The sequence below is a fragment of the Elephantulus edwardii genome, unplaced genomic scaffold (genome assembly GCF_000299155.1).
Source record: "Elephantulus edwardii isolate Elephantulus edwardi_28Jun2011 unplaced genomic scaffold, EleEdw1.0 scaffold00042, whole genome shotgun sequence".
NCBI classification, from domain to species: Eukaryota; Metazoa; Chordata; class Mammalia; order Macroscelidea; family Macroscelididae; genus Elephantulus; species Elephantulus edwardii.
Window position 1 is genome coordinate 9,842,678 of NW_006399792.1, and position 27,998 is coordinate 9,870,675.

At 44.3% G+C, this 27,998-nt stretch overlaps 1 protein-coding gene across 1 annotated transcript; it reads left to right on the forward strand.

The window, feature by feature from the left end:
• Positions 1-1,098: 1,098 nt before the first annotated feature.
• On the forward strand, positions 1,099-23,483 carry LOC102847961 (odorant-binding protein 2b-like). The gene is made up of 6 exons (XM_006885330.1): positions 1,099-1,188; positions 2,138-2,271; positions 2,518-2,588; positions 3,145-3,255; positions 3,894-3,995; positions 23,407-23,483. The coding sequence occupies exons 1-6, from the start codon at positions 1,099-1,101 to the stop codon at positions 23,481-23,483; spliced, it is 585 nt and encodes a 194-aa protein (XP_006885392.1).
• The last annotated feature ends 4,515 nt before the right edge of the window (positions 23,484-27,998 follow it).

Consider the following 27,998-nt stretch of genomic DNA (forward strand, 5'->3'; position numbering starts at 1 on the left):
AGACTGGCTCAGGACAGGGCAGGGTTCAGAGCTACTGGACATAGATAGGGTCTTTATAGGTCTCTGGTGACTCAATGGCATATAAAACAACATGCTCTATTGTTTTTTTAATGTCAGTCTCTTGTTTAGAGTCCACAAGACCTCGAGGAGGGCATTTCAGTTTTAAAGTTGGTTGTTATATTTTGGAGGAACATTCTTCTAAGTGGTACACCACTCTTCTGTCAATATGCTGTACTGAGGTAAGCTGGGGTTGCTGTGATGCTGAACCTTGTGCCATTGGGGTATCAAATGGCATAACCTATTACCCATGGTGAGCAGTGTTTGGTGGAGCTCCCAGTTTAAGACAGATTTGGAAGCAGGAGTGGTATCCGTTTCCTAAGCAACATGCCTCTGGAAACGATGAATTTTGAGAAACGACCATAGTTACAGAAAGGCTTCAGGTCTTCTGTTCATAGCATCGCTATGAGTTGTGCTCGACTTGAAGGCAATCAGTAACAACAACAACAACATACATTATGTTTTATACAATCTTTCATTTACATTGTATTTCATATAATCATTCATATATATTCTATTTTACATTATTCTTTTTTAAATTGCTTTGCTTACAAAGCAGTCCCTTGCCTGGTAAGTAGAAATATGTCAATGGTGGCTTGAGAACTTGCAGACAGACATTCCAAGCCATGGGTGCCAATGAAGATGCAAGGTTGGGGAAGAATCTAATGGATTTGTTCACACTCTCTTTGTGGCTTTGAGCATAAGTGCTCACCCTCCCAGGCTGATAAAACTGTCCATCCAAATTGGTTTGTTGACAAGCAGAAACCTCTGGGTAATGCCCACACACTGCCAGCATTCTGCAGCTTTAGTGTTGGGGTGGCATGTCATTTTCTTCATCATATTCCAACAATAGCGTCACTCCACCTCTCACAATGGACAATTGTCCACAAGTGAGAGGAGGAGAGATGTGGTCAACTTTCTTGCCAAGCACTCAAGCAAGACCTGGATGCCCAGGAATATAAAGGACAGCCACGCAGGAAGCCACTCAGTCTCCCCAAAGCACCTAGTGAGCTGTGGCACTGCGAGCACAGATCCCTGAAGATGCTGACCCTATTCCTGACCATCCTGCTCAGCCTGACGGCCACTCTGCAGGCCCAAGACCCTTGGTTCATTGCCTTGGAGGAGCAGAATGTAAGAGAGGATGGTGGTGGGTACAGAGTACAGGGGAAAGGACGTGAATGGTGCCCAGGGTCAGGGAGCCTGCCATCAGAGCACTGTTTTTGTTTTGTTTGTCTGTTTGTTTTAATGACCTATCTCCTTCTCTCCTTAAGCTCCTGGTAATCACGGATTTACTTGTTGTCTCTATGCACTTGTTATTTTATACATTTTCTGTAAGCAAATTCCTATAGCCCTTGTCCTTTTGTGTTTGGCTCCTTTCACTCAATTCCACATTTCCAAAGTTTATGTGTCTTTCAGCATGGAACAGGACTATATTTTTCCTTTATGACTGAGTAGTAGTAGTCTACTGTGTGGATGAACTACATTTTATGCATTCAGTAACGGACGCTTGTGTTGCTTCCACAATACTGTTAGGAGCTTTAGTGTATGCATTTTTATTTGAGACTGACTTTCAAGTCTTTTAGGGACATGTTAGGGGTGGGATTCCTGGATCATAATGGTAACTCGGTGTTTAAGTTTTAGAAGGAGCTAAGGAGCTGTTAAGATTCTAGGGTAGAGTTAATCCAGGACACTGGGCTCCAAAAGTGGGCATTTGGAGAGATCAGGAAGACTTATCTCTTCATCCACCGACTTGGCCCTCCTTGGAATGGGGAACTTGATTGGTTCACTGACTATTGGACAGGCTCCCTTACATTCCCTCACAAAGGCATTTCAGCATCCTCACAGAGGCTGGATCTTGACCCAGTAGAGAAGTAATTAGTAGGATACAGACTATCTGGCCCTCCTTTTGAAGCTAGCATTGTGTATCAGATTTTTGGTGACTGAGCCTAGAGTGAGCAAGTGTCGAGCTTCAGTAAATGCTAGGGGTCAGGTTATAGCAGCTGGGCCACGTGTGGCTAAGGTGTGGGTTCGGCCTCATGGTGGTGTGGGCCTGTATCTCCACCCCCTTCCTCATTTTCAGGTCACAGGGACCTGGTACATAACAGCTATAGTAATTGACAGTGACCTGCCCTGGGAAAAAGTGCCCAAGAAGGTATCTCCTCTGACGTTGACTGCCCTGACAAATGGGGACCTGGAGACCTCATTCACCTTCATGTGAGTCAGCCCCTCTTGGTTCTCTATGCATCCTCTTCCTCCCTGAGGGAACTTCATCAGTTGCTCCTCTGTTTACTGAAATTTGCATCTTTGCTTGTTGACAAAATAAATAGCCGGGTAACTTGTGGGCAAAGAATCTCCAGAGTCACCTTCAAGCTCAGGAGGTGGTGGTAGTGAAGTTGTGGGGACATCCAAGAAGAGAGACAGCTGGGCCAGGTGAACTGAGAATTGTCTTCTGTTTTCCAGGAAGAATGACCGGTGCTATGAGAAGAGAATCATTTTAGAGAAACAGGGAGAGACTGGCCAATACAGTGCTTGTGAGTCCCATCCTTTCCTAATCAGAGAACATCGTCCAAGACTGGGACAGCATACATCTGCCCCACCACAGTGCCTTTCCCCCATCAAACCCCTAACAAAATGTTGAATTCCCCTTGCTCAGAGTCTTCTGCTCCAGGATACAAAGACCCGCTATCAGACCAAAAGTGTAGCATGTTCTTGGCCAGCAATGAAAAGCTGAGCTCACCTTCTTCTGGTCATGCTAGTTGTTTACCTAGCTGACACAGCTTGGATAGAGGAAAGAGGGAAGCATAGCTCTGCTTGTGCGTTATGTCAGAGGTGCACGTTCTAGCTATCCTGAGCTGATAAGCCTAATTTCCAATCTCTGAAGACCTCTGCCTTGACACTCTTCTTTCTGTACTTGCTGACCACAGTTGTGGGGATAGCAAGACCTCAGACTCTGTCCAGGCTAGGGGCCTGGGGGGACTGGGCATTGAACATTTAGGGTGGCCTAGAATCTGGAACCTTCTAAGCTGTTCTTTAACTATTACCTCTAGGAAATGAAGCGCTAAAGATTTGTTTGCTCTGTGTCTACAGTTGGGGGCAAGAAGCACATAGAAATCCACGAGCTGCCAAAGAAGGACTATTACATCATTTACTGTGAAAGTAATTGCAATGGGAAAACTTGGCGCATGGCAAAACTCGTTGGTGAGTGGCTGCTGAGTCCCAGAGCCCCTGTGGCCTGTGCCTCTCTCTGTGTCCCTGCAAGCTGGCTACTCACTGTCAGGCATGTGCTGGTTCCAGGAAATGTGGCCCTCCACTGGCCTCTGCTTGTCTCAGCGGTTCCAGAACTCCTTGGCTGAGTTCCCAGGCAGGGAAAGACTGTTGGGATCAGGCTCGTGGAGGAGACTCCCACCCTTGCAAGTGCAAAGAATGTTTCTGGACTTCTCTGACTCTGGGACTGAGAACTTGGGCCAAGCATGAGCTCTGCTGCTAGACTCTCAGTGGGGGAAGGACCCTCAGGGTGGGTTTGTTTAGATACTAGTTTGGCACCTGGTGGCAGTACAGTCCTACAGGGAACAAGGCCAGCACTAGGGGCCTGAGAGCTGACTTACAGGGATGGTTTCCTGCTTTGTGACCTTTGCCAGTAGCTCCATTCTCAGGTCTGTTGGACTGACTGTGTGTGCTATCGTATCTCCCAACTGGTTCTGCATTCTGGGCTCCCTTTTGGCATGGACTCTCCCCTCCAGATATTATGTTGCTTCCTAGTGCTGGGAGCTGCCATCTTTGTGGAATTTTTTTCAGGGACTTTCAAATCTGAGTTTCCTTGCTCATCTCATCTGCAGGGAAGAACCCAGACATGAACGTGGAAGCCATGGAAGAATTTCACAATTTTACTCAGCAGAAAGGGTTCTTGCAGAAGAACATCTTCACTCCTGCCCAAACAGGTAAAGGGTGACTCTTCCTGTGGTTTCCCCAAGTTCTCAGGGAGGAAGAGTTAGGAATCTATTAGCTGTATCAGTTCCCCTGGGCTGGGTGTGGTCGTGGGAGGGGGTCTGACTTGGGGGCCCAGTCTGCTTTGTCCAGCCATCTTCTCACTCTTGTGTTATGTTTTTCGCTACAGAGAAATGCATTCCTGAAAGTCAGTAGGGTGAGTGGATTCTTCTGGTGGATATTGGGTAATCAGGAACTATGTGATCTGACCTCCCATTGCCCCATGTAAGAGAACCCTCTACACCTCACCCCCTTCTGGCAGAGGGGTGCTCTGCCCACTCTCTCAACTCAGTCCTTGATCGTTACCTTGGAACATCTGGCCCCTAATGCAATTTCCAAGAACTCCGGATTCTGCCCTTTTCCACCCTGCCATACCCTGTGCCTTTCCTGAGTGTCTGGTCATCTGGGCTATGACAGCAGCTCCCTTTCTCAGCAAGAGTGTCCCTTGGTGTGAGACTCGATTTGCTCCCACTCACCTCTATCTCTCGGAATACATCTCCTGAAAGAGTGTGATCTGCTGCCTTAGGGTCTAAGAGCTGCCCCAACCTAACAACACCAATTGGATGAACTTAAAAATAGACATTTATTGCCTCTCAGTCTGGGGGAGGCTGGAATCTCCATCAGGGTGTCTGTGGATCCTGCCAGAGGCTCTGAGGAAGGAACTGGCCACGCCTATCTCATGGCTTCTGGATTCTTTTGTCAGTCCTTGGTGTTCCTTGAACTGCGGCTGTGTTTTTACATAGCATCTTCTCCCTGTGACTCTGCCTCTCAGGTGTTTCCTTTAATAAACTATCTCTCAGGTAAGATGAGATTTAGCAATGGCCCCTCATAGGCTCTCTTTAACTTACCAAACACAGCTGCAATAAAAGCCCCATTTCCCAAGTAAGGCACAGGGTTTAGGTTTTTAGAATTTCTTGTTCGGGCACCCAGTTCAGTTCATGACAGCAGCCCTGTCACTGAAGGGGTAGGAGCAGAACAATGCAGATCAGTTCTCCCTCTAGGCTTCCATGTGCCCCCGCATCAGCCCAAAGGGGGTCTCTCAGAGTCTGGTATCTGTCCTGTCATCCTCACCCCAAATAATGTCTCCCCCTTTTTTTTCTTGACCTTACAGACAAGCTCCAGTTGGCACCTCCAGAGAGTCCTGCTTTCCTGCCACACCTTGAACTGGAACCTGGTCCTGGATCTCTGTATTTCCCCCATTGGGTTACTCTCTCTTAAATTCAAATAAAGAAATTCAGCAATTGCTTTTGGCTTGGCTTTTTTGTGAAGGGACCTTGGTGCTGGCTCTCTTAGTGATCTTCTAGGAGCCCACCAGGGAGAGGGAAACCATGGATGGGGAGGGGGAGACTGGGTAGGTGTGGGGCCTTGGAGTCAGCTACCTAGGAGGTGCTTCATCCTACAGGCATTCAGGCCCATTGGACGCCTAGAGCCCTTGAGGAAATGTGGACTCCCATCCTGCGCCAGGTGACTTGGTATCAGGCCTCATCTGCAGAGCTGACACAACAGGTAGCTCTGTTCACCTAGGCTGAGACTGTCATGGACAAGTGTGGGAGGCCATAGACGCGGCAGAAAGGGGATGGTGTCAAGAATGTGGATGCGCTGGACCCGCTGCACGTACACTATTATCTGGTGGGATCCCTGCACTCAGCTCCAGCCTGCCTCATTTCAAGTAAGCTTCTCAGCAAGAGTGGCAGAAAGTGGCTGTGACTCCCAGTGAGCCACAGAGTCTGCAACATCTGTAGTCTTCACCACCAGCTGTAACCTTCCTTCCCCAAGCCTAGCCAGCTACTAGATCTATGCTAGACCTGGGGCTTCAGAGACAGAGCTGAGCCAATCCAGTTACAGAGGTGTCCTGAGTCCTCAAGGAGGATAGTAGAGGCCACAGCTTCATGAGTCAATTGAAGGATGCAGTCCTGGACTTGGCTGAGCATGCTCACAGGAACAGAGGACTGGTTTTTCCTCAGCTAGACAATTTACTGTTGAGCAGAATGATTGTGTTTCCCAAGTCTTAGGATCTTTTTCCCCACCTGGCTTTAGTCCTGAGGCAGAGACCCAGGTACAGTTGTGAACTAAAGCAAATCAGATAGATAGCAGGTGTAATCAAGACAGACTCAGGGCTGGGCATTTGAGAGAGAAGTAGTAGTGAGCCGACCCGGATCCTACAGAAAGGTAAGGTAACGATCAGTGTGTCTTCTCTTCACAGCATATACCAAATACATAACAGAAGGTCTAGAGAGGTAAAGTACAACCAGCAAGCAAAGGATTTGTGTCACCTGGTGATCTGATAAGCAGTGGAAAACAATATGGGTTGAAATAGTAACAAAATTAACAACATGAACAATGTAAATGTAGATGGAGAGAGCGCTTCTCTTTCTCCTACTGAGCAGCTGGTAGTTTCGAACTGGGTTCCTTTGTACTGTCAACATCACTAAGCCACTAAAGCTAACACACACACACACACACACACACACACACACACACACACACTTGCACACGCATTTGTCAGTTTGCCATCCTTCAAGTGTACAATTTAGTGTTATGAATTAATCATGTGTAATTATCATGCATCATTGTTGCCATGTTTCCTCAACACTATAAATAAAAAAAAAGCTCTCTGCTTCCTAAACAAATGTTCCCTTCCACTCCCGGGAAACTTTCCCTTCCCAACCCTGGTAACCACTAACAAACTTCAGTCTCTGTAGATTAGTTTATTCTTGTTGTGTTTGTTTTTTTTGGTAAATTACTTATTTCATTCAGCATATTTTCAAGGATCATTCATATTGTACCATGTATGAAAGCTTCATCTCTCTTGCTGGCCATATATCCTGGTCAAGGTACTGCCTCTTGGAAAAGTTCCTTGCCTACTCTTTCAGGAGGACTCCCGGTTTCTAGTTCACTAATATATCAAGTTGGTAGTCCATAAACAGACCAGTGGTTTCTCTTATGTTACCATCTGATTATAGGCCAATCCTTTTGAAGCCCTAGTTGTGGACCAAGGACGAGACACTGGTGCAAAAGAAGAGAATAATTGGAGTTCAGACCACTTACTGGATTAATTTATTTGTGCCCTCTTGGATCTGCTGGGCCTGACCTTGAGTGCAGTTTTTACATCAGACCGTGGGTTATTACTGGGGCACTTACCTTACGCCAATCCAGATTGAGCTGGGCAGCTCCAACTTCACAGACATATAGTGTCCTGAGACCAGTATTTACTGGAACTCAGGAGGAAGATAGATTAATGCTATTTTAAAATAGTTCTATGTATTATTTTAAAAGTCATCTTTTAGTCTTCCCTGAGTCTGGGACAGTATGCCAGCTAAGAAGGCATAGGCGATGGATGCAGAGACTCAAAGGCAGATGTGAGTTTGTCTAGAAGAGATACTAGATAACAGCTGTAATAGCGGCTGAGCTCTGGTGCTGTAGTCTGTAGGAAATTGAGCTGATAACCAAAAGGTGGTGGTGCCTCTCTGGAAGTTTGAATCGCCAGAGATCCCTTAGAAGAAAGATGCAAAATCTCCCTGCTGGAGGGTCAGTATGATTTGGTTCCAACTGACAGCAATGTGTTTTGTTGAAGAAGAAAACTATCAATGATGTAAAATGACACATTGGTTATGATAATGGGCTCAGTCATAGCAGAGATTGTGAAGATGGTGCATAGTTGTATGACATTTTGTTCTGTTATGTTGGAGCCAACTGGGTGTTGTTGTTGATTGCCATTGAGTCGAGGTCAACTCATAGCGACTATATGAACAAAAGACCTACTGTCTTTTCATAACTATCATTATTTCTCCAAGTTCATAGAGTTTCCAGAGACATGTGGTTTAGGAAGTGGATGCTACTTCTGCTTCCCAACTTGTTTTGCAACTGGGAGCTCCACCAAACACAGTCCACAATGGGAAACCATTCTGGTATTTGAAATCCCCATGGCGCAAGGTTCAGCATCATAGCAAACCCACGTTACCTCATACAGCACATTGACAAAGAGTGATGTGTGAAGTGGAAGAATGTTCCTCTAGATTTAACAACATTAGTCTCATTTACCAGTGGTTAAGAGTTGCTGAGTCGAAATGACTCAGAGTAAGTTTGCACAAAAGACCTGAACTTTGTTCTATGATTAACATAATTTCTGTACATTTATAAGAGAGTTTGTAGTTTCCAGAGGCACCTACTTTAGGAAGTAGATGCCATTCCTGCTTCCCAACATGAATGAATCTGGAAGCTCATCCAACCATTGTACATAATGGGTAACCATTATGGTATTTTACACGACTATGGGATAGTGTTCAGCATCACAGTAACTCCAAGCTGTTCAGTATAGCAAATAGACAAATGATAGCTGTATCTTTTAAAGGATATTCATCTAAAAATAATAAACTCAGACCTAGGCCATATAGGATTTTAAAACCACATTAGTGGCTGCCGCCACTTGCCAAAAGGAACCAGAAGATAACATAAGGTGTTTCTGGGCTGATAGTCTAGGCCAGGTCGCCATTATCACCCACTCTAGGCAGTCTTATACATGCCCCCCCTTCAAGTTTTCCTAGTCTCAAGGTCTTTCTACCCTCTGACTTATCACAAAAATGATGAGATAAAAAGATGTTAGGATGAGGCAGGGCATGAGCAGGGATGGACCGGGTGTTGTGTGCTCTGGGTAGATTTCAGAGTGATGAAAATGGTGATGCTGGTGCAGCTTCAGGACGCTTCTTGAAGGCTCACCCAGATTCCATTCTTATGACCCCTCATTATGCTGGCCGAACTGATGTCTGGCCAAGGATGAGCTAATAGGTGGACCTACTCAGTTTGAATACGTTGGAGGGTGGGTTGTCACAGGTGGAGTCCTACATCCCATATTTGTTCCAATCCCTGATCACGTAGGACAATGGATATGATTCAGATCCTTACTTAGAAGTCCCAGCTGAGAAACAAGGCATTAGAGGAGGAATCATCAGTGCATCATGGGCCCCCATGCTTTATGTTCCAACTCACATTGTCTGGGGCAGTACTCCCGTGGTTGTAACTGCTAGCATCTGTTGGACTAGTGAGGACCTTGTGCCAACCTAGCTCCTTCCAGAGTCTCCTGAAGTTCTGTGTGGTGATATTGCCATCTCTGCAAGCTGAGTTTTCTCTCCTCTGCTGCAATCTCTTCCCTTCGCTGGACAGTGAGTGAGAGAGAGAGGACTGTAGAGGTCAGGACTATCATGAGTCAGCCAAGTCGTCAAGGGTTTAGTGGTTCAGCTCCGAGACTGGCTCACTCGGCAGGAGGACATCACTGTTTTCTAAACAGACCCCTTCCTTTTTTTGCTAATAGATCATGAGAGGAGCCAAAGGAAAATTTTCTCCTTTCTCTGCCAAGGTCCCAGGTGTTTTGTGTACTCTAGACACCAAGTTATCACTGAGGACCTCAGTACTGCTCCACTGTATCTGCACCCACCATGGAGGGCTGTGTGACATATGGGGGAATTGTGAGCTCCTCTTTAAGAAGGCCTGATGGAGTAGGAAAGGATTGAAGCAGCCCCAGAGACAGATGCCTCCTGGGCCACTGCTGGCAATTGTTTCTGCAGAGCTCCACATGGGAGATGTGAGAAGAGAAAGAGGACAGCATCTTTGACTCACTCTGCTGAACAAACAGTCATGAAGGGCAGGTTCAGGCTTTGAATATGGGAAGGGTGGCTCCTCTCTTAGACTTCAAAGATGAACACAAATGATTCTGGGCACCAGATATGCCCTGTACACTCTAGCCTGGCTGCCTCCCAGGAATTTCTCTCTGGAATGCTTCCTAGGCCCTTCCCAAAGGGATCAGGTCATCCTACTACCCATCTCAGTCTTGGTCAAATGTCAAGGCACTTTTCCCACATGAGTAGCAATATCAGAAACATTTTTAATACTATCTACAGCTGTTGACCCACTCATATTTAGGGGCCTTTTATTTCTGCTTAGTCTTTAACTCTCAAACCTGAAACCCTGCCTGTTCCCTATCTCCCATATATCCTCCTCACACTTATTTGGCTTCATTTTACCCCACCTTGCTCTGCTACTTTAATTCATGTTCCAGAAGGGTGGTCAGTTGTCTCAGTGACTGAACCTTCCACTGTTGGTGGTGACTCTCATGATTCCTTTCCGCTATCCTGTCAGCAGGGCTGGAGTGAACATTTACTGTGTCCTCATCTACTGGATTCCACTCAGGATTGACTCCAAGAAGGGTGAGGCTGAGTTGAAGGGTATGCACATTTAGTGTCAGGGTTACAAGAGCCAGACTCTTTTCCATAGAGCTGTAGTTATTGAATGGGAATGCTTGTATGCAACACAGTACGGATGAAGAATAGTGCGAAACACAATGTGTACAAACTTTGTAAGCAAACCAATATAAAACAAAAATGTTTAAAAAACCCAACACAACAGAAGAGCTGTAGCTGTTACATATCACCAGCAGTCTCTTATGGTGACTGATCCCTATATCATCCAAAGCCCAAGTGTTATCATCCTAAATTTTTGCCAGAATGGTGTCCAGGTGGCCAGGGAACTGCAGGGTGGCTGTGATGTTCAGTTGCTCCCCCACCCCAGAAGCTGAGCCACTTCTCAGTTGTTTTTGGCTCTTTGGATTCACCCTACCTGGGTGGTATGTTCAGATCCTCGTTCCAGTGGGGTTCTTTTTCCCCCCATCCTGAAATCTCTGGACCTTTACCTTTGGCTACATCTTGGATTAGCACAGCTTCAGGTGACCAAAACTTCCCTTAATGAGGTGTTTTGTTCTTGGGGTGTGTGTGTGTGTGTGTGTTTTAAAATGAGATTGTATTAACAACAGCAATTTGAAAAACTAGAAAATGTAGGGAATAGTGATTTAATGGAAAGGAATGACTCAGTGAAGGAAGGTGATTTTTGTACAGCTTGAAGAACACGGTCAGCATTATTAAACTGTACACGTAAGAACTTGAATTGGAATACGTTTGTGCTGTGATTTTTATGAATAACAACAACAAAATAATCCACTTATCCATTTTGTATACTGACTTATTCATTCAATATTTTAATTAAAAAATAATGAGCAGAAAAAGCCTCTCCCACTTCTTTTTGTATTGAATAAGTGATGTATTTGTAGTATTAATAAAGAATATTGAGCACACACATTAAGCTGTCAAAAGAACAAATCTGTCTTGAAAAAAGTGCAGACATAGTGGCCCTTAGAGGCAAAGATAGTCAAACTTTATCTCACCTACTACTTTGGGCATGTTGCTGGGAGGCACCAGTTCTTAGATAAAGACATCATGTTTGGAAAAGTGGAGGTCAGCAAAAGACATACTGATATAGTAACTGTAACAATGGGCTTGAGCACATTAGACAATGTTTCAGTCTGTTGTTCATAGGATCACTATGAGTTGCAGTTGACTACAGACCACCAAACAACAACAGGTCCAACGAGCAACTAAGCTGTGTATTATTTTCTGGAAGATGGAGGCATGCACGAGTAACAGTCTGGCCTGAACTCCAAAACCTTTTCCAGTGTTTTGGCATCCTTGGGATGTGCAAATATGCTTAGGATTAAACAGTCCTGGAAACACCAAACCAAAGCCGAAATCATTGCCATCAAGTTGACTCCAGTTCATAGAGATTTTCTGTATTAATGAGAGTAGAACTGCTCCATTGGGTTCTGTTGGCTGCTCTATGGCGAGCTGCACTTCGGGTGTGAGCTACTTCCAGCTCCTTCAGGAACTCCATTTCCTCTTCCTCCACCATCCTGTCACCCCAGCCCCACTGGATCCACACAACAACCCAATTCGGACCCCTCCAAGCGTCAGACTGGGACCCAGATCAGCAACCTTCCAGCTGCAGACGTGTGACAAGCCTCGGCTGTCAGCCAGCCCAGCAGTTCTGGGAAGCCAGGGATTTCTGGGATCTGCCCTCCCACTTCTCTTAATGAACAACCACAACAAAAAAATCCTGCATTTTTCTTGCATTGAAAAGAAATCTCATAGAATGACTCTGCCCTATGCAGTATCTCTAACAGGGAAAAGAGGAAGTTTGCACCAGACCCTTCTCCTCATGTCAGTCTTATGTGGCACACAAGGAATGACTAGCATCAGAGGATACTGCTTTCTGACCATATGACTCTGAGAGGCCACTTGACATAGCTAAGCCTCTGTTTTGTCATCTCTAGAACGGGGATGTTTTGTGAGGGCTCACTGTTCTTAGTACAGGGAGATACTAGGAATAACTGGAGGTTCCTAATATTGCCTTTATCTCCCACGTCAACTTTTACTTTGAAAACAGAACTATTTTCTGTTGGAGAAAATAATCTCCATCTCCCACCAAAAGTCCCTGAGCATCTGGATCTTGTTCCAAGTTCTGGCCCTTGACCTGCCTGGGAGGCAGCGGGGGAAGGTTCAGAGTACTGATTCTGATTCTGTGTTCTTCCTCTGTCCCATCCCATTTTGTCCATTGGCTGACCCTAGACCTGGAAGAAATCTGTATCATGTGGACGGACCATCAAGGCAGATTCGCTGGAGAAGCTGGTAGAGCCCCTGATGTCCAGCCTTCCTTCCTGGAGGTAACCTACTCCTCTGTAGATACACTCCTATATATCTTTAGAACCGGAAAATAGCATCAAGCAGATTCTGGTCCCATTTTGCCAAAGGTGCATGTCCTGCTCTACACAGCACAGTGGAAACACTGCTTCCTACTAGCTGTATCACTTGTGAATGCCACTTCACTTCTCTGAGGTTCAGTTTCATGGATAAGTGGGAAGTTAAGAAGATCAGCACTGGTGGCCTAGCAGTAAGACATTTAGCTGTCAAACTAAAGGCTCACAGTTTAAAACCACTAGCTACTCCATGGGAGAAAGATGGACGATCTCTTCCCATCTTTTAGAGCCTGTGATTTATAGCCTCTAAACACCTGCTGGAGAGTTGGAACCAATTTTAACAACAATAACAACAACAACAACAACAACAACAACAACATTCTGCTAGGGTTTTTATCAGGACCACATGTAACAAGTCATGCAAATAGTTAGCTCATCTCTTTAGGACAATTTCCTAAAGTGTCAGAGGATATTCACATTTGTGATTTATCTCTTCACGTTGTAGCTCTGTGCCTCATTCCTCACTGACAACATGCCCTTGGGGAAACTATTTCCCATTTATATAGTGGGATTGAGATCCATAGAGTAGGTCCTCCTTGTTGTAGCTAAAACATAGACCTTTGGGGACTAACACAAGGACTTCAGACTCACTCAGGTATCAGGGAAGGTGCTTGTTATGTTAGTCATTCAACAAAATACATAGGTAGATACTACTCTAGCCTCTTAGCATCATTCAATGAACAGTGCAGAGCAGAAAATGTCCCAGGAGCATCATTACGCTTCAAAAGAGACAGGGGTGCTAGACATGGTAAGCAGGAAATGCCCATAATTCATCAGATGTGGTATTATCACTCTTCATCCAGTTATAAAAGGAAAAGTGGACCACAGGATCACTATTAATTTTGAATAGACTTTTAATTGAGAAGCGGAGACCCTTCTTGTCATCATAGGTGAGGGAGGGAGGAGGTGGGGCTCCTTTGCCTGGGGCTCTGCACACACATCTAGATTCTCATTTAAGAAATGAGTCAGGGGCTCTCCTTGTGGAAGGAAAGGTTCTTAAAATTGTGGGGGTGGAGCCTGGATAACTTGGAGAGCCTAATAACAGAAGTAACTTATTGGAGATTTCAGATCTGTCCCTTCACTGTCCCCTCACAGCTGTGCTGGCTGCTCCCTGATTGAACCAGAACAGAAAGTGTGGTTAGAAAGTTGTTCTTGAACATGCTGAACTTCAGCTATGGGGGCTTTTGGAAGAACAGTTGTTAGTGGGAGAGGAAACTTTAACATGTACCTAAAAAATCAAGTTTGCTAGCATACAACCTCTAGGTTTAGAATTCCTGAAGGTTTGAGTATACTGCGACAGGAGGCTAGAACTAATGTAGGACACAAAGGTGTGCCCACAGCATGTGGTAAACACGTAGGCACACCTTTTCTTACCATGGTGTGAATGACTCTGCAGAAGGCTTCCTTAGGAAGTATTAATCAGACCTCTGAATTTAGAGGTCTGTGGAACTGAAGCTCTGTGTTATTCCTTTGGTCTGTAAGTGACAAGTCTAGCCACTGTCTCTGAGGTGCAGCTGTGTGTGACTGGCGTCTGGAAGGACAGCAAAAGGGATCTATTAGAGACAGAGAAAACAAAGGGAACATGGAGATGAGGATTCAAGGAAGAAGCAGGAAAGCAAGGTGAGGTTCAAACACACCCTCAGCCTTGGACAAGTGCCCACTCCCCACTCCTTAGCTCTGCTTTTGAAACTAGGGGCACAGCAACCTTGGAGAAACACAGCAACTGCTGTGACCTTCTGTTTCATAAACACCAGCACTTTTTTCAGAAGAGTGTGTGGCTTCTCACCACCAATCAGCAAAAAGTCACTAATTGGAAAGGTTAAAAAAAATTAAGATTAGGGAGAATCCTCCATAAATACTGGAATTCTGCCCCTGAACTTTTGTTCCTTCTCATTCGTAAGAAGGGACTCTGATTCTTAGACAGTTTGTTATGCTTGGCTGTTTGTGTTTCTTCTTTCATTAATAAACCTGATACTATTCACTTTTATCTGTGGCAAACTTCTCCATACAGAACTTGTTAGTTTTTTTCAAAAACATTGGATCCTGGGCTTCTTCTGGTACCAGAACCTAATAGGACTCAACTCCTTTTAGGGATGCTATGGAAACGAGGTGTGTAGAAAAACCCAAGTTCATGACCATACCCTTCATCACTCACCCCAGTGTCATCTCTTTCATTCTGAAATCCTGGCAGAGTCAATACTTGGGGGACTCCTCCAAGGCTCTGAGCTTTACTTAAGCTCCTGGAAGTGTATGTGCAGGTGAATATAACGAATTTGGACTTTGTGTACCATGACCACCTGTTTCTTGCCCAGCTAGAAAACCTGGGATGATCCAGTTGGAGGGTGAGGAGAACTGGCCATATGAGCATAAACCCGATGCAAAAGAGTGAGAGGCAGGGTCATGTGGAGAAAAGCCTATTCTGTGGGCCGAGGGCAGAACTCACAGTGACTTCAGACTCATCCTCTGGCCAATTGCAATCTGGTAATGGTGGGGGATTCTGGGGCTTGAGCTTCTTTTTATGCCAACTTTTTAGTTCTCTCATTGTAAAGGAACTAGGAAAGGAAGCATATTGTTGAACTATCTTCTAGCAGCTATAGTGCCAGGGCCAGGGGTAGGTATCAAAGACCTCAAGATATAAGACTATCTCCAGAAATAGCTCTATTATTACCAGGTGAAGTAGTAAGGCTCCTACAACACCTTAAACCAGGCTTGTCAGCAGCTATTTCAACCTCATCGCCAGCATGAAAACCAGGCTGAAACAGAATCAGAAGCATATCACGTGCTGCCTCCAAAGCTAGCCGCACTAACTCCACTGGAGGGACACTGGACCTATGCAATGGTAGAGCCTGCTCTGGAATAAGAACTACATGAAGGGCTACTTCTAGACTCCAGTTTAGTACTACCAGTTGAGAAAGGTTCCGCTCTTGAACCAATACCAATACTAGACAGATCTATCACTAATTGCACCATCAGAAGCTCTACCACAGACATCAGAAATTGAGCCAGTTTCAGCACGTCCTCCACAAAAGCTTCTGAGCCCCATCTGGTGTTGACTGTTTCATAAAAACCTTCCCGCCTCACCTGTGAAAGGACATTTGTTTGGCTTTATTATGGCATTTCTATTTTTATAGTCTTTCAAGTTTAGTCTATTTTAAAAGTTAAGTTGAAAATGAATAAAATTTCTCATTCATTGTTTTAAAGTTTGTAAATTGGTGGCTTCATCACCAATAAGTCACTATTGTCACTACACAGAAACCTCCACACTGGTTTAAACAATGACCCTCAATGCTCACTCACTTGAAACTCATGACAACTAATTAGTTTTGCACATCCATAGATTTACATACTATGCACATTTAAATGCAAAATAATTTTGTCTTATGTCATTCATTTAGCCTAGGTTTTTGAGATTTATCCATGTTGAAGCATTTGTCAGCATTCAGTTTCTTTCAATGTTAACATATTGTAGGAATGGATCACGTTTTGTCCATCATCTGTTGATGGATATTTTTATTGTGTCTCCTTTTAAGTTACATAGAGCTTCTGTGAGCATTTGTCTATTTATTTGAGAACTTGTGTTCCTGAGGAATTCCAAGGATGAGCAAAGAGAAGGTGGGGAGGGTGAAAACACAGGTTGTAGGATGCAAGTTATCAGTGATCAAAAATAGTGAAGAAAAATGTCAGCTTCTGCACAAGCTGATTGATCCTTTGGATGACTATGCAGAGAACTGTGCTCATTATAAAAAAACAGACAGAAGAAAAAGGCTTTGCAGATCAAGAGATGCAAGGACGGACTTCTACCAAGAGTTTGAGGAGGAGATCAGTTCTAAGAAAACTCCATCAGGACCTTAAGGAGGAGTGTGCCAAATGCTTTCTAGCAAGAGGAGGTAGTAGAATTGAAGAGGACCCTGGGGTGCCTGGAAGAGGTGCAGAATGTCCTTAGAGCCCTGGGAAGTTTGGCTCAGCAAGAATAACTCTGCTGCTCCTTCCCCTCCACGTGGCCTCCTGAGCTGCAAGGCTGCATCAGCCCCAGCCTGACCACCACAGAAGGGTAAAGGAGGTCAGTGCACACAGGGGAGCCTCAGTGACTAGAAACCTCTCACATTCATTCCTGGACTCAAGGCTCTGGTGAATGGATGATTCAGGAGGATGGACTCTTTTCTTTACAGAGAGGGAGAATCATTTCTGTCAATATGAGAATCTTTATCCACATGGAAGTAACCCACCACTCACTTCTAAAATACCGAGCATTCTGTTAAATACAAATAGGCTGTTTATACACTTTTTTAAAAAGGCAGATAAGCTATGGCAAGTGAGAAAATATTCTCTAGAATACTTGGTTGTTGGTTGATTTAGTTTAAATTTAAATCTATTCTCTCATTTAACCTTAACGACACTATGGATAAATACATGGGATAGTCTTCACTTTTAGGGGAACTCTGGTGGAATTGTGCTTGTAATCCAAAGGCAGGTGATTCAAATCCACTAGCTGTTCCACAGAAAATAGCAGAGAAATCTTTGTGATTTAATCTCTAAAAGCTCACTGGAGGGTCAGCTATGAGTTGTTCTGACTTGGTATTAGTAATTTGGGTTTTTCCCCCTCCCCCTTTACTTTCATAAAGGGGCTTTTATGAGGTGGTGTTTTTTAAATTTTTCACAGGATTATTTTATTAGTGATAATTTTTTTCAATTTCATACACATGTATTGAACACCTTGAACAGGTACCTTACACGCAAAGGCTATTCTGAGAATAAATGTAGGCTGACTCCTTCATATTCTTTTTTTCGAGGGCCTTTCCTAACCTTCCCCCCCTATCTAGTTTCGTTTTCTTTTCTTTTTTAAAGAATTGGGTTTCATTTACTTATATACATTTAGTTTTATGACATTAATTACAATTGAATGATGTCATTCTTTTCAATGTTGCATAGAAAGAAGACTTGCCATACTGTTTCCCTTCACCCTTACCTATCCATTCACTAATCTCTGTCTCCCTCCTTCCCTCCACTTCCTGCCAACCCTCCATAATTATTTCTATCTCTGTGTAAACATTTCTTTATTCTATTTTTGCCTCCTTCCTCCTTCCATTCAGTTACACATGCCCTTTTTCCAGATTATTACTTGCAACACAATGTCTGATCGTCCATTCATTTCAGGTTGATTTTCCATGTCTATTCCATTATATTATTGTCTTTCCATTCTTTTCTCTCTTTTCCCATCCCCACCCCACAACCATAGTGTCTTATACTGTATTTATACTTTTGTGATTGAATAATTTCATTCAGCTTAATATCTTCTAGACCTGTGCAGGTTGTGCGGTGCTTCAAAAGTCCTTCACTGCTTTTCAGTGCTGTGAAGCACTCATTATATGGAGGTACCACTATTTCTATTCATTCGTGTGTCGATGAGCTCTTGGGCTGCTTCCTTCCCCTTGCTATTGGGAACAATGCACCCAAGATATGCATGCATCTGTTTGTGGTGCCACTCTGATTTCTTTAGGGTAAGTTCCTAGTAGTGGAATGCCAGACTGCCTCTATAGAAATTGGACCATTTTACATTCCCACTAACAGTGGATGGAAATTCTAATTTCTCCACATTATTGCCTAGAGGATGTTGTTTGTCATTCTGTTGAACTTTACTATTATTTCTGGGGTGAGATATCACACTGTTGTTTGACTTGCATCTAATAGCTAGTGATCTGGAACATTTATTCATGTGTTTTCTTGCCATCTGAATATCCTTTTTGGTAAAGAGTGTTTTACTATCTTCTGCCCATTTGGCAGGTGGTTGCTTTTTTTTTTTTTGTGGAGATGCTACATGAATTGTTCTATAAATTTTACATCTGAGTCCCTTGTCAGATATGTTATTGCCAAACATTTCTTCTCTGTGAACTTTGTTTTTACTTTACTGGAGAAATTTTGTGGATACACACAAGTATTTGATTTTTAGAAGGTGCCATTAATTTATTTTATCCTTTTCTGGGAGTGTATTTTTGGCTATGTTTGAAAGTCTATTCATTACATAGATAAAGCTTCTGACGGTCTTTATAGGTTTTTCTTTTATACTACCGGTGCGTCTGATACAGGCCATGGTCTTCGCAATCACTTGTTATGCATCAGAGAGTTGGACAATGACCAAGGAGGATAGAAGGAGAATTGATGCCTTTGAGCTGTGGTGCTGGAGAAGAGTATTGAGAATACCATGGACTGCTAGGAAAACAAACAGATTTGTCCTGGAAAGGGTTGAACCAGGTGGCTCCTTGGAGGCAAGGATTCTGAGGCTCCATCTAACATACTTTGGACATGCTGTGAGGAGACACAGGTCCTTGGAGAAGGACATCATGCTTGGGAGGGTGGAGGGACAGCGCAAGAGAGGAAGGCCCTCTATGAGGTGGATTGATTCAGTGACTGGGATAATTGGGATGGGAGTGTCAGAGACAGTGCGATTGGCACAGGACAGAGCGGAGTTTAGGGCTGTTGTATATAGGGTCGCTATGAGTCGCAAGCGACTTGACGGCACATAATAACAACAACCTTGAGTTGGTTTTTGTGTATGGTGTGAGATGTTGTTACGCACTGTCAAGTCACCTGACTCACAGCGACCCTGTTATGCACAACAGCTCCGAACCTTGTCCGAGAGCAGCTTGGGCATGGATGAGAGTGAAGAGAAGAGTGACTTTCACAAAACCAAAGACCCAGTGCTTGCTGACACACCTCATAATGGCCCCTCTCGGGCCCCACAGCTTTCTCCCTTCACTGGGACCTAGGTGTTGCAGGGGACTGCTGACATGCAGTTGCTCTAGTCAGTCTGTGGCAGAGACAAGGTAACCGGGTCTGGTGCACCAAGGAGCTCAGGGAGGCTGAGATGTGAAGGCAGGGCAGGAAGGGGGAACAGCGCTGGCGGTTCTTCGGTTCTTTTAGCGGGCGCTCCCAAAAGCGGATCAGGGTGTGGGTGATAGTAGGTGTCTCTGGGCTCTGTACGACCCTTCCCTGAGGCCCCTGCACACAGACAGCATCAGCGACTTTTCCTTGGAGAGATTTTGGCTCTCTAGACCCTGTTGATGGTTGGAAGTTACAGAGCCGGTGGGGAGGGCGGGATCACGTGGGGCCGTTAACCAGCGTGGATCAGTTGGTGCACGAGCGCGTTGGGCGAGCACGAGCACGTGCTATCTGCAGGCTACTGCAGGGCTGTGGACGTTGGTCTGGGTTCCCTGCGCCGTGGCCTCCTAACGTCCCCAACACAGTAAGGAATGGGTGTGTCAGTGCTCACCGGCAATGTGGACCCTCCGCATGTCCCTGAATGGCCTGAATCCTAGCTTTGATAGAGCTTAAGCAGCTCCAGGTCTAACCTTTCATTATCCAGTTTTGGAAACTGAGTGGAACGGAGAAAACAGGGACTATAACCAGGGCATAGAGTTTGGATGTACTTAAAAGAGAAGAAAGATTACAATTTACTTGTCCTGTGGTCGTCTATTTACATGGTGGAAGGTTTTCCTGACACATAATCCTAAAATGCTGAGATTCTAGGAACAGAGGAATGACTATAAAGGTAAACAGTTCCTACAGCAAAAACGGAAATTGTGCTCCTGTCCAATGACAGCCCCTGACACTATCTTTTAGATAAATTTCCTTTAATATCAGAAAAAATACAGAAGCAAAGCTTGTTAATATTTTACTTGATGTATGATGGCACTTCCTGAGAATGGCAACTTTTCCTTTCACTGATGAAAAGGAATCTAAGATGTGCTCAAAGACCCTTTCCCCTAGTTTCTTCTCTTTCTGCACTCGGTAAAGCAAGATTGCATAGGCTGTTTTCACCTTTAAAGGCTCTCCAACACAGAAGTATTAATTCTGACTTGCAGAATGATCTCTCACAGCTGATGACAGAAACTGCGGTGGTGAATAAAGACTGCTCAGAGGTTCATCCCCAACAGTGGCCTCCAGGGCTCCTGGCATATATGCCATAACTAAGCTGTACCTTTGCCTAGATGCCTCTTCCCTGTAGTGGGGCTGTTTTCTCTCAGCATCCCCACTTGTGCACACAAACCCAGGTACGTGCACTTTGACTGCATGGATGAGTCACAAGGGTGTAGCCAGAGGAGGAAATGGCACCCATGAGATAGATGAGAGAGAAGAGTGAGGTTTTGGGGGTAGTTCTACTATGAAAGTGTCCTAGCCACAGGCCCACAGTTCACAGTGTGGGAAGTGGAGAAACTTCAGGATTAAGGATGTGGATCCCAAGGTTCCCAGGCAGCTACTTAGGTTGCCGACACCGATGGGAACTGCTGGATTGACAAAGCCCGGACCTCTAGTCATTGCTCTGGATCACTGGAATCAGGACAAGCCCTTCTAGAGCTCAGGAGAGCTGTTGTCCAGGGAACACCTGAACAAAGGTGTGAGTTTTGTGGTGAGGTTTTGTGCTGAGAGTGCAGCACGGTTCTAGTCATTAGGGAGTAAGTGTACCTGCTTTTTTCAGTGGCTATTACTAAGTTTCTTTGGAGCAAGTGAGGTAGAGGCCAGTCATTTAATGTTGTTCTGGCAACGTCCTACCTGTGATATGCACCTTGTAGTATTACCATCCTAGGGAGCTCTGGTGGCCTAGTGGTAAGAAGCTGTGCTGCAATCTTGAAGGCACATGGTTCAAATCCATCAGCTGCTCCACGGGAGATGATGGACAGTCTCTTCCTGTGCGATTTACTGCCTCTAAAAATTTACTAGAGGGTCGGCTGTGAGTCGATTTGATTTGATACACAGCCATATTACCACCCATGTCTATAATCTAAGCTGATCAGAAGTGGGACTAGATTCTAAGATCTTCTTATTTTTTTAATCCAAAAATGAGTATCATGTGTGACAGGTGCTAATGCTAGACCGTGGATAGGGGCCGAAAGAGACCCATGTGGCCCATGTCCCCAGAAGATCACAGTGTGACAGCTAGGTGAACAAAAGCATGAAAACAGATAACATAAACAAGAGGAAAAACAACAAACTAAGTTCTACAGAGACAATAAGGAAAGATCCTCTTAGGGCTGGGGTGGGGGGCTCATTGAGTTGACATTTTTGTGTTACAAGAATTAGATAAGGGGTCAACCCTGCATTAATCTGGGGACAGTGTGCTAAGAAGAAGGCATAGTGATGCAGACACTTGCAGGTAGAACCAAGTTTGTCCATAATGCAGATTAGATAGCTGCTATTACAACAGAAGTAAGTTTTTCAGGAGAGAGGAAAGAGGGGTAGAAGAGGAAAATACAGGCCTCAGAGCCTGGTGGACTGATACACTGTAACCCTATTACCCCAAACATGGTGACTTCCCAGTACAAACACTGATGCCTCTGCTTCACATTCTCATTTAAGCCTGGAGTCCCATTCACTTCCATGTGATAAACAGGACGCAGTGTCTTGTGAACTATTGGACTGGGATGCTCAATACCCTTCTGTTGTTTTCTTTTATATCTCTCCAGAGAGTAGGTCAGTCACGCAAGCTGCTTCCCAGGTGGAAAAGTGTGAGTGAGAGAGGCAGAGTCAAAGATAAAGAGTATGAAGGAAGAAAGGGAGAGAAAATAGAAGCCACCATTATCCTATCCTAGTTCCCTAACCTTTAGAACTCAACTCATTGCTGTTAAGTGCAAACCAACTCACAACTGACTTTGCAATTGTACAAGAAGAGACTGCTCTTCTTTCTGCCACAGAGTAGCTAGCAGATTCGAATTGCCTGCCTTTCAGTTGGCAGCACAACTCTTTACCCCGCCAGGCCACCAAGGCTTAAAGTACAATTCAAATTCAGGGGAGGTAATACTAGATGTATAAAGACCAGGAGGTCATGATTTGGAGCCATTGTGATGGCTTCCCTCCAGTAGGACATGGGGCACTTTGTTTTTATTAGGAATTTAATGGAATTCACTGGAAGGTCAGAGGATGCAAATATTTGTTTTCCATTTAATTCCAACTCCTTCATAATGATTGACTCTGGAGCCCTGGTAATGTAATAGCTCAAGCGCTGGCCTGCCAAGGAGAACCCTCCTGTTTTGAGGTGTACTCCATGCTACTTCCTATCCTTCCTTGAAATTGTTCATTTTTAATCCATGCATTAGTCAGGTGTGACACCAGTGCTCAATTACCTTACAAACACTTGATGTCGCTAGGTGGTATCGATCATGGAAGGATCTCTCCATTGCTATTTGAGGAAATTGTGAGGTCCTGAGAAGCCCTGAGAGAGGCAATGACTTATCAGTGTCACGAACTGGTTAAGAGGGATGAACTGTGTCTCATTTCAGCTCTGTCTTATAACTGTGACCCTGTGTGCCGTGCTGTTCTTCCTTGGGGAGAGCTCTGTGGGTGTAATGGTATACAGTTATGGGACTGTTAATGGTAGAGGTGAGCCTTCAAAAGTCCATAGGCAGCATTGTGGAGGTCTCCTTTGGAGCTAGACGACTCTAGTACTAATGCTCCAATAAAGAGCACAAAGGATCATGGGAATCTTGTTAATGAAACACATTTGAGAGTTAGCCCCCAACCCAGTTTACTTGAATAGATTGTTTCAGAAACCTGTTTTCTTGTTGTTTTTCCTTCTTTACTGGGTGCTCCATGAGTTCAACATTCTTACAGAGGTTCACACATTTTCTTTAACCCCCACCCCTGAATGTTCTGGGTGCTTTTAGGAAAGATCTTGAGAGCAGCACCGAGTAACTCTGGACCGCTAATCTTAACCCAGTCTTCTGTGTGATTCTACCTAGACAGCCCTACAGTCTCACCTTCAGACCATACCAGTGCCCATGCCATGCCACTCATCGACCTCAAGGACCTTCGGTAACAGGACTTGTCCAGTGTTAAGGCAGTCATCCTGCTGCCCTAGCTTTAGCCATTCATAGGGCTAGTGGTGCCCCTGTGTTGGCCTAACTCCTCCAAGTTCTTCCTGCAATTCTTGGGGGTAAACATCTCAACCCCTTTACTCTTAACACCGCCCCCCCTTTTCTCTGCTGCAATATCTCCTCTTCTCTGGACAGCAGGAGTGGGGATGGGGGAGCTGTAGAACTTGGGATTGCTGCTCCTCGTTGAACCTGACAAGGACTTGATGTTCTAATACCCAGGCTGGCCCACCTAGCACATGGAATTGTTGTCTCCTAAACAAGTCCCTTTCCATTTTGATGGTAGACCAGCCAAAGGCCCACCATGTATTTGAGGTTCTATAGATTCTCATTTGTCAGTCTGGATCTTAACGGTTTTGTGTCACACACCTGCATCTATGTGGGGTGATAGAAAGGCAATATGAAGTCCTCCTATGGCCAGGCTGTTACTGAAAAGTTAGAAAGAGAAGGAAGTGGACTCGGAGAAGGCACTTGATGCCTACCAGGGTGCTGCTGGATACTGTGCAGAGCAGTTCCACATGGAAGATCTGAGAAGAAAAAAGAAGGCAGCATCCTACGAAAGAGGCCAAGAAAGACTAGCATAAGACTGTGGGTGAAGGAAGGGGCTCACTCTCAGGCTCTGCAATGGCTATAGAGGACCCCACGGGCCTCCACTTCTCCAGAGTTAATCTTCTAGGGCTTTCTCTGTGGAATAGCCCCTAGTACTCTCTCAAAGGACTGAGGCCACCATCCCATAACCCCTATTTTCCTTTAGGACGGATGGGCGCAAAATGGCTTTTCCCATATTTGTAGCAATATCGGAAACACTTTATTGTGTTTCAAGTTCTTACCAGTGCGTTAGCATTTTTGTATTTTGGTACTATTTTTTATTTCAACCTTAGGATCCCTGGCAGAAAGAGGGGGAGGCCCATAGTCTTTCCTCATAGTCTGTGGTGGATGTGAGGACGAGGTGGACCAGTGACAACCTTTATCCCTGAGTGGACAAGCTATAAAACTTAAAAGAATACCCTGTATCTTTAAAAAAAAAAAGCAGCACTTGGATGGTTCTGGGAATTTGGAGACTCTCTCCAGGAATAACTTCCTATCAGAGAGGAAGTCTTCAACAGCTCAACGCAGTGCCATTGACATTACAGACCTGTGCGCCTCTTCTAGAAAGAGAGACGCCTGGTATTGCTGAATTTCTTGTTAAGGTCTCACTGTGGACTATTGTTCTTAGATCTATTGTACAGTAGGGCAATGTGAAGGCCATAGAATGATCTCTTGTCATATAGAAAAGTATAGGGCAACAGTTTCTAAGCAAGGGATTTAATCTTCTAGGGTGGTGGAGTCTGTAGTGAGCTGTGCTTTTAAACCAAAGTCTGCTTATTTACAGTGACTCATAAGCCCTACTATTTTTGTGACAGAAATACAGTCTCCTCCCAGAACTCCAGTGGTGGGTGGCTTGAAACTAACTGACTTGGTAACAGGTTTTTTGCCTTTTGAGATGGCTTCTCCCTAAAAATTTTTTTTTGCTTTTTTTTTTTTTTTTGCTAAGGAATGCACTAATGGACCTAATTTGGAAAGAAAGGAAGGGCAAGAAAAAGACTTGGCCTTTTGCCCATTATCCATGTTAGTCCATAGTTTCTCCCAGCCTCACACATTTCCACAATAAGTAGGCTGCTATGACCAGAAATGGGGCTAGTACTATATACACTATATACACTGCTTGGAGCAAATTGGAATTTAATGAATTCCACTCCAAGTTTAACTTGAATAATAACTATTTCAGAAATTGGCCTTTGTACTACAGCCTTTGTACTACCGTTCTTGAACTTCTCACTGCTGGTGGATATAGTTGTATTTATTTTCTGCTACCCTTTCAGAAAGAAGAACTGTTGCTATTGTTATGCACTGCTGAATCAATTATAACTCCTGGCCACCCTATCAACAATAGATTGGGACCTTGTTCTATTCTGCACCGTCTTCAAGATCTCTGCCATGATCAAGTCCATTGTCGCAGTCACTGTGTCAGTTCATGTGACTGAGGGTCTTCCACTCTTGCTGACCTTCTACCTTTCCCAGCATGATGTCTTTCTTTAAGGACTAGCTTCTTCTAATAACACATCCAAAGTATACAAGGTGAAGTTTTATCATCCATGGTTCTAAGGAACCTCTGACTTCATCCCACATTGATTTGTTCTTTTGGCAGTTAAGAGAATACTCAGTACAACCCCACAATTCATAAGTTCCCTAATCATGGCCCACCTTTCACATAGGTATGAAACAGTTAAAAATACTATTACTTAGATCTATGTGCAATGATATCCCTGATCTTTAGCACTTTGAAGAGGTCTTTGACAGAAGTTTGCAGTTTTGCAGTAAGCAAATCTTCTTTGATTTCTTGACTGAAATTTCCTGGACTTCTTGGCTACCCTGAGAATTGATTGTGGATCCAAGAAAAAAATGAAATCATTGACAACTTCAGTCTTTTCTTGATCTATCATACTGTTGGCTATTTATCCATTGGTCAAGATTTGGAGATATCCGGTTTTGTTTTTGCTAAATCAGTTGTGGCCTCTGACTCTCTTATCCTGGTCCACAAACAGCTGCTAGTTGTTGTTTAATCAGGTCAACTTGTTGGGTCTCTGGAGGGGTTGTTGCAAGGCTTAGCTCCGGCTCTGTTGCTCTGAAGACAAGCTCATGACCTTCAGCACCGTGTGCATCTAACATTCTTCACTTTATTGGTGGCTTGCCAAGAGCAGCATCTATCTCCTCCTCAGAGATGCAAGACATTTATTCCTCGGTTGTTTTCTAATCCCTGACGGAAGGATCAGCCTTCTTTTTCTTCCTGTCAGTAACCTCACAGCGACTCAGAAAGTTTATCAGAGCAAATATTTCATGGTCTTCAAGTCTGAACACCTACAGGTATGGGAACATCTCTTGCCCGTGCTTTTCAAGTGAATGCCTCTAAACCTCAAAAAACCTTTTTTATTTCCTGTCCAATTCTTGGTAGGAATGTAGCATGAGACACTCCTCCTTCTATAAGTGATTTCATCATGATGTGTCACCTCTGCAAGAGTGGCAATCAGTCTGACCTGAGAATGAGTTTTGGAGAGGCTGAGTAGCACTCTCAGTATCACAGTGTCAAAGCCCTTAGTGGCTCGCCAAGAGGACGCCTCTCCTGGATCTAGACTTGTGTCTAAGTTGTTAACTCCAGACCTAACAGCTGAAAGTTATGTTGATGTTGTTATTTACCATTGAGTTGGAACCAACCCATAACTGACTGACTAGTGGGTTTTCAGAGGCAATAAAGCACATGGAAGGAGATTGTCCATCTTTCTCCCGTGGACTTGAACTGTGTGCCTTTGGGTTAACAGTGCGACTCTTTACCACTAGGCAAACAGAATGGCTGAAAAAAGAATCTTAAATATCTTCCTGATCTGCTCCAGTGGGGTTTGCTGCAGTTTCCTGACCAAGCAATAGACAAGCCCAAGTGCACATTTCACTCCATGGTTCAGGGTGTCATCAGTTGCCACCAAGAAACCATGGAGAACATTTCCTGCTGATGTTTGGTATTTCTCTATCACTTCGGAGAAGGTCTTTAATGCCTGCGATAATGTCATAGAGAGGCTGAAATACAGCTAGTAGTGTGGTGAACACCCCGGATGCCATGTTTCTAAGTGTTCTTTGGATTACTGCTGACAACATTGCATGGTCTGGAACAGGAACAGCAATGGGCTGGGTGTCTGTGCCACCTAGTTATACTGTCATTGGCATTGTGTCCAATTTCCCTTTTCGTGACATTGAGCCATAACCCACACAGAAGGCTGTAGCCTTTGTTCTTCAGGACTGCTTCAAACCTTTATTTTCTGCAAATAATGTTCTGATGTCAGAATAATGCAGGCTCTTAACAAATCATCCTCCAATCCTGATGCCACATTGCTCTAACATAGTCTGTTAGAGTCAGAACAAAGGGAACGTGGTGACAAGGACAGTTTTGGGGTTGATAAAGTAAGCTTTAGTCAGCTGCAGGATGTGTGCGCCTGCTGCAGCAGGGTCAGACCATGCCATTCTCTTATCTGCCTTCGTTTCTGTCTGGAAAACATTATTGTATGAAATCTCCCTATATGGAAGATTTACCTTTCTTCCCCAACCAGAGGAATAAACAAAAGAAGGAATCAAACCAAGAAGAAAACCCCTTAAATAATTCTCACCACAAACCAAGGTCTTTTTTATTCTTTTAAAATTTTTTATTTTATTTTATTTTTAATTTCAGTGAACATCTACAGAGACCTTGGATTCCATTCATTCATTGTTGCACTTTTCTCCCCACCCCCCACCCCCAGTTCGCTCCTCTCCTTGAAAAGCAAAAGAAAAACTCCGTCATTGGTACAGAATTCCCCCCGCACACCCTCCCAAATATAATCCACTCTGCATACCGTCATTCTGCACTCCTATGATAAACATAATGCCCTAAAATA

What these genes read in the sequence shown, in the direction of transcription:
- LOC102847961 (XM_006885330.1), top strand. Translation starts at nt 1,099, where the DNA reads ATGCTGACCCTATTCCTGACCATCCTGCTCAGCCTGACGGCCACTCTG. An exon ending in TTGCCTTGGAGGAGCAGAAT is followed by an intron (nt 1,189 to 2,137) that starts GTAAGAGAGGAT and finishes CCTCATTTTCAG; the next exon opens with GTCACAGGGACCTGGTACAT. An exon ending in GACTGGCCAATACAGTGCTT is followed by an intron (nt 2,589 to 3,144) that starts GTGAGTCCCATC and finishes CTGTGTCTACAG; the next exon opens with TTGGGGGCAAGAAGCACATA.